At 39.0% G+C, this 7,279-nt stretch overlaps 1 protein-coding gene across 1 annotated transcript; it reads left to right on the top strand.

Moving 5' to 3' along the window:
- Positions 1-1,703: 1,703 nt before the first annotated feature.
- On the top strand, positions 1,704-7,080 carry LOC115751362. The gene is made up of 7 exons (XM_030689254.2): positions 1,704-2,603; positions 2,885-2,971; positions 3,071-3,283; positions 3,967-4,131; positions 4,844-4,897; positions 4,995-5,141; positions 6,664-7,080. Exons 1-7 carry the CDS (start codon positions 2,325-2,327, stop codon positions 7,039-7,041), a joined length of 1,323 nt encoding a protein of 440 aa, XP_030545114.1. The 5' UTR covers positions 1,704-2,324; the 3' UTR covers positions 7,042-7,080.
- Positions 7,081-7,279: the final 199 nt, after the last annotated feature.

The raw sequence follows: 7,279 nt of genomic DNA, 5'->3' as shown, positions 1-7,279 counted from the left end.
AAAAATCCATGGACTTTTATTTGATGAACAATAATATCCACCATTTTTTTCCATACAATTGATGTGGTAAATGACGTGGCTAATGAAACTAATGTGTTGCTCGAGCTAACAAGATGTCGTGGTCATGTTAGAAAAGCCATACGATGTTATTTATCTAAAACGTCGTCATTTATAAATTCCTCTTAATTAGGACTTATTTGCTTTGAGCTGTGATTCTTGAGATTGCTATAGCTCGTTTTCTTACTAATTTGTCTCTCTAAACCTTCATCTTTGTTCATGTCATGTGTCGCGTCATCTGGCTTGGATGGAAAACTGAACGGCGAGTTCTTGTCCCTCCAATAAAAGTTTGTGGGGATTTTTTTGGTCATTTGAAAAGTCATGGTATTTTTATTCTACAGGCCCAAAGTTTGTCTGGCCGCAATTTGACACATCAATAAATCATTTTTTTAACTTAATTATGGACGGCAATCACTACGCAATGCGCCACAATCCAAATGGATGCATGGTAAGGACCCGACCCGACCCGACCCGACCCGACCCCCACTCCCACCCCCACCCCCACCCCCACCCCCCAAATATATATATGGGTTAATATTATGAAAAACTTTAAATTAATATATTTGTGATAAATTTATTTCAAATTAATTTTTTGACTACAAAAAACTCGAAAATAATATATTTGTGATAAATTTACCCCAAACTAATTTTTTGAGCACCAAAAATTTCAAACTGGTACACTTGTAACAAATTTACCATTTGTTAGTTTTCATTAAATTTTACCGTTAAATTACTGAGTTAGTTAACACATGACAATTGACGAGTGTATTGGTTTGGGATTTTTATCCTCCATTTGTCATAGGTGTACCGATTTTAATTTCTTGTGATATTAACTCAATTTTACTAAAACTTCATAAATTTATCACAGATGTATTAGTTTAGGATTTTTTAGTGGTCAAAAATTAGTTTAGAACAAATTTATCGTAGGTGTACCAATTTAAGATTTTTTTTGGTAAAAAAATTAGTTTTAAGTAAACTTGTCACAAGTGGGGTTTTTATGGTAAAAAAATTAATTTGGGATAAGTTTATTATAAGTGTATCGGTTTGGAGTTTTTTGTGGTAAAAAAATTAATTTGGGGTAAAATAATCACGGATATACGAGTTTGAAGTTTTTAGTGGAATTAACCCGAGTGGCCAATTACTTAAATTTCACATTATGGTACGACCATTCTTCCGTCTCACTTTTTAATAATTTTAATTTCTTACTCTTTTCATTTCATGTACATGTCAAACGAAATTCTTTCTCTCTTTTTTTTTTTTTTTTTTTTTTTTTGCACTTTTTGGTCAATGAAATGAGCTTCCTTTTGTTCCATTTTTATGTAGATTTAGTATGCAACATTTCTTCCTAACATGTAATTATAAAGATGGCATACTTAGAAAGCCAAAAAAACTTAATTTTTCCTTTTAAGAAAAAAGAAGAAGAGGAGAGGAGAGAACATCTAGGGAAGTGAGAAAGAGAGAAGCCACCCCCAAAGCAAAGAGAACTTCGAAGGCAAAAACCCCCCCACTCAGAATCCTTACGATCTCGTCCTTCGATCCACCAAAGTAAAAAGACCATGAACTCAACGCTTTTCCATCTCTGCCCCTGTAGTCCTTCTCGATATTCAAAGCTTTATAAAGTTCTTCCCAGTCCCCTGTTTTGAGAACCGGAAACTCCACCCCCCCTCTCTCTAGAAAATTTTTCCAATTTTTCCTTTTTTTTAATGATCTGCACGTCTTGGCATGATTTCATCAATACCCAGATTTATTTATTTGGCCACGCCCACATGGGGCAAAGCTTTAAGAAACCCCACGACTTGGATTTCCTTTTCTATTCCTGTTTTTTTTTTTTTTTTCATGTTCTTTGCTTTTGAGAATTTAGTAAGTGATCAGCTCTCGTGCCTGGAGGTCCGAGGTGTCAGACATTAAAAACCGAGGAGGGGGAATTGGAATAGAAGCTGTGAGGAGTACCCTGAAGACAGAAGAATTCCCCTCCTTCATTTTTCTTGAGGCTTATTTTATCGCTCCCTCAGATCCTCCAAGGCCTTGGAAATGGTGATGCAGAGGGAGAGAGAGGGAGAGAGGGAGTGAATTGAATCGAAGTTCCCTTAGAAGGGGTCACAATGTGTTGGGTGAATTTGGTGGGAGGCGTGCAATCTCTCAGCAGAAACCAGTGCGGGCGCAAGAAGACAAGGCCGATGTTGCTGCATAATACGGACGAACGCGACCGGGTGTAGCCGAAGAGAGAAACGACAGGCCTCCGCTGGGAAATTTTCTCAAAGGCCGTCATGGATTGTAGCACGAGCAGCTGTTCTTGTAGTTGTTGTCGTTGGCGTTCCTTCTTCAAGATCTCCTTCTCCTTCTCCTTCTCCTCGTCGCCAATCATTCCCATTTTTGTGCTCTTCCTCCTTGTCCCTTCTCCCTTCTTTTGTCATGCTCGTTCGTCCGAGACCGCCGCCTTCCGCGCCGCGAACCGGACTTTTCGGCCTGGGGAGGAGCTGCAGAAGCTGAAGATGATAAAGGCTCGTCTCCGGGACATCAACAAGCCTCCCCTCAAAACAATTCAGGCAAGCCCACCTTTCCCTTTTCCTTTTCCTTTTGAGAAAAGAAGAATATTGCTTCTTTATTCCCCTGTTTTTGCTCTGTTTTTAGATACCTTGGACGCGAATTGTCCGCATCATCACGAGAAAGAAAAAAAACTTGGACCGGCGTTCCCGAATCCATCAATCACATTCTTCACTAATCATATAATTAATTTTATCTTCTAAAATAATTTTTGCCAACTAACCCTGATTTGTCCCTCGTTCTTGTTTCTCTGTTTCTGTGTTTTTTTTTTCCTTATATGCAGAGTCCTGATGGAGATATAATAGACTGTGTTCCGTCTCACCAACAGCCAGCCTTCGATCATCCTCTCTTAAAGGGACAGAAGCCATTGGTATCAACCCAGTTTCTTTGACCTATTAACAAGAAAATCAATCATGTGACTTTTGAAAAAGCCCTGATTTTAACCCCTTCTTGTCTTGTAAATTCGCAGGATCCGCCGGAGAGGCCGAACGGGCAACACTCAACCGCAGCGGCCGCGGAGACGTTCCAACTATGGAGCGTGTCGGGCGAAGCGTGCCCGGAAGGGACGGTGCCGATTCGTCGGACGAGCAAAGAGGACATGCTGAGGGCTTCTTCAGTTCAGAGGTTTGGTAAGAAAGTGAGAAGACATGTCAGGAGAGACACCTCAAGCACTGGACATGAGGTAAAGAGACCTTCTTGACATTGAAGCTGCACAAGATTCAGACATAATTGTCTCTTTGTTCCCTTCTTGCTTGTGTTGGTGTTCAGCCTCACTGCTTCTTTTTCCTGCCTTTCTTTTTTTTTTTTTTTTTGGCCTTTTCTATTTGGTCAAATTTAGTCTCGAGAAAAAGTGATAGCATGAAGACAGGAAACTGCTTTTTTATTTTTATTTTTTTTTTTTTTTTTATTTTCGGCTTGTACCTTTCGGGCTCTGTGGGTTTTTAATTTTTGACATTATGTTTGCTTGCGCTTCCTCCAATTTTTGTGGGCTATTCATTATCAAGCAAACAAAACATATCCATTCATTTTGTACCAAAAACAGAGGAAAAATATTTTTGGTACATGCTAGTTTCGAACTCGATCAAGCCTAACAAGATTTACCAACTCGGTGTTCATTAAACTTAGAAATTCCTCCATAGATCGTTCTTTTTTCTTTCCTTTTTTTATAACTTTCATAGGTTCCAATCTTCCAAAGTGGTGACGAGTGCGGTCGAAATATCACACAATTTCGTCGTGAGCCAATTATCGGTACTCAATTTCAATCCGGGATCATGAAAAAAGTTGCCTCCTTTTATTTCTTTTAAACTTACATTATAAAGTGTGTTTTTTTTTTTCCTATAATTTTGATTTTTTTTTTTTTTGCAGCATGCGGTAGGGTATGTGAGTGGAGATCAATACTATGGAGCCAAAGCAAGCATAAATGTGTGGGCACCAAAAGTGGCTAATCAATATGAATTCAGCCTCTCACAAATGTGGGTCATCTCTGGCTCTTTTGGCGATGACCTTAACACCATTGAAGCTGGTTGGCAGGTGCCCTTTCAGCTTTTGAAATTATTCTTCTTTTCATAATGGATAGTTTCTCTTAATGTTTGCCTACTTTTGAGGGGGAAGATTTTTATTTTTATCTTCCACGAATTGGTTTTATACCAATTCAAATTTCATGAATTATTTAGTCAAGTTCTTTTTTTTTTTCCCTTTTCATAATCAATCTAAATTACATAACAAGGTGTTTTATGCAAAAAGTTCCAAAAACATTGCAATACGAAACTAGAATATTATCTGGCTTTGATTGCAGCTTTCTCTAGGAAAAACATGAAAAAAAAAAAAAGGGGGGCTCGAATAGTACGATCCCTCCGTCACCCCCAGAATGAAAGGAGGATACGTTGTTAGGTGCTTCATTTTATTTTCTCTCTCTATCAATGTTGGGGGGAAATTAAGAACAGCAAGCAATTGTCATAACTGGAGGGTCCAATCCAAGAAGCAAATATTTATGTCTAGGTTCAGCTAAATCATTGAAAAAAAAAAATCATATGTCTCGGGTCAATTTATTCCGGCAGGCAATTATTGTGGAGATGGCGAGCAACTAACTCTATAATGCAAAACACATTGAATACCGAAATTTAGTTTCCCAACTGATTGCATTCAATGGTTAGTTGAAGTTGTTGCTAAGTTTTCCCACCATGTTTTCAGTCTGTGCCAGATGGGATGCTAATTAGAGAACCAAATTATTTATTTTCTCCAGGTTAGTCCAGAACTGTATGGGGACAGCTATCCGAGGTTCTTCACTTACTGGACTGTAAGCAACAAGCAGTAAAATAAAATTGTTTGCCTAAGTAAATGTTTTCCTAGAAAATCATGAGATTTAATGTTTCTGTAACCATGATTGCATGCAGACTGATGCCTACCAAGCAACAGGATGTTACAACTTGCTGTGCTCAGGATTTGTCCAGACCAACAATAGGATTGCCATTGGGGCAGCCATTTCTCCCACATCCTCTTACAATAGTGGTCAATTTGACATAAGCCTGCTGGTTTGGAAGGTAAGAATTAATTTAGAGCTCTAATTTTTTTCTGTTTAATTAGAAATAGATCTCATTGATTCAAAGTCCATACCTATGCATACATGTTTCAAATGTTTTTCTATGAACTACCCACCATCGCAAAACCTGGTAAAATTGAATGAGAAAGATATAAAATTTCGTGTTGCCGAAAAGTAAAATATTAATAGCCCTGTTTTTTTTTTTTTAAGTGGGGAAAAAAAGCTACTTCGAAAACTACGTTTTATTTCCAAAATTAGAATTTTCGTAATGCTCAAATTGTTATAAGATGGTCTCGAGATCGGCCTTTTTTTTATGTCGTTAATCCTCAAATTAAATAGCTTGCGTACGTTATTTATGTGAAAATATGCGGCTCTTATTAATTAGTCGAGTTCTCGAGGAAAATCGGATTTCCCAATTTGTAACTCCTATTAATTAGGCACTAAAATACCAAGAACTAATCTTTTTTTTCAATTTTATTACCAGAATACCAAGCATTTCTAACTTAAGTCGAGAGTAGCTGAGGGCTATCTTTTCAAAGCGAAACACCACAGCGGGCCTGAAATGGTAAAACCTACTGGCAGTTTTTACCGTTATTTGGCAATGCTTGCGTCACCCGGCTGTCACAAAACGACAATCCAAGAGTCTCCCCTAAACGTCGGCATCAAATCCGTGATCCGACGGCGACGATCGAACGGGGGCCCACCTTCTCGGCTGACAATGGACAGAAGTTGTTGTCTTGGAAGCTAAGAAGGAAGACTTAGGACCATCTGATGTCGACACGCTTGCCTTAATCAGACACAAAGAGATTTGTTTTGAGAGGCACGAAAAGGTGTTGAATTTGCGTGAAAAGATTAAAAAAAAAAATATTACCCTCTAAATTTAGAAAAAGAAAAAAGTGAAAAAAAAAATTGATAGTCACCCTACGGCTTTGGAATGCATATTCGCGCGTGCCCTGGAGACTTAGAATAATGACTGTGATTGCCTTGTTTCCTTGTGCCTCCAAGATTCTCTTCACTTTCATAAAATAAAAAAAAAACTTTTGCTTTGTTACCATTTTTTCAAAAGGAAATTTCCATTACTTCCAAGTCAAGTTTGAAATTTGCAAATCTCTCCAGAGATCAATTTCAGCTGAAGTGTTGTGTAAGTTTTTCTTTACCCTTGTCTTAGAAAAAAAAAAGGGAATTTCAGTAGCGTCAATAAGACATTTATCCAACTCATATTATGTCGATCTGATGGACCACAATGCACTTCGGGTTCCATTTGTGTGCGTTGTGTTATTTGTACGCAACCAAGGCGCATGGAACGAAAGAAATTATCAGGTGGACCGAGTGCATAGACCCAAATGCCATATAGTCATTGAATTTATGGGGCTCGGGAAAGCTGGCGAGACCCACTTGATTTAACGATGCCCTTACCCAATCTATCGATAATGTTTCTATGAAACGAGAGATTGGTGACCCGAGAGTTTAATTGCCTTAGACATGAAGTACTTACATGGTCTTTCTTTCTTTACTTTGTGTAGGATCCGAAGCACGGGAATTGGTGGCTCGAGTTTGGGTCGGGCGTCCTGGTTGGGTACTGGCCGTCGGTACTGTTCACCCACCTCAGGGACCACGCGAGCATGGTACAGTTTGGCGGGGAGATCGTGAACTCGAGGCCATCGGGCTTCCACACGGGCACCCAGATGGGGAGCGGGCACTTTGCCGGCGAAGGGTTCGGGAAAGCCTCCTATTTCCGCAATTTGCAAGTGGTGGATTGGGACAACAACCTCATCCCTTTGCAAAACCTCCGGGTCCTGGCGGATCATCCGAGTTGCTACGACATTCAAGGAGGGATCAACAGAGTTTGGGGGAACTATTTCTACTATGGAGGGCCCGGAAGGAATGTGAGGTGTCCCTAAAAAGTTGGGGTCGTAGGTAAAACCAGAAAAAGGTCAAAGGTCAAAGGTCAAAGGTAAAAAAAAAAAAAGGGTGGGAATTAATTCTTTTTTATTTTCTAGTTTGCAATGTCGGCTATTTTTTTCCTCAAATATATGTATAATTTTTTGTTTTCTCATTGGGGGTGTTTTGGTTTCTCGTCTCGAGATGATTGAAAATGAATTGTGTCTTTTCTTTACCTTAAATTTTCAATATTTCGAC

Source organism: Rhodamnia argentea, chromosome 1 (assembly GCF_020921035.1).
Source record: "Rhodamnia argentea isolate NSW1041297 chromosome 1, ASM2092103v1, whole genome shotgun sequence".
In the NCBI taxonomy this organism is placed as follows: domain Eukaryota; kingdom Viridiplantae; phylum Streptophyta; class Magnoliopsida; order Myrtales; family Myrtaceae; genus Rhodamnia; species Rhodamnia argentea.
This window is presented reverse-complemented; position numbering and strand designations above follow the sequence as displayed.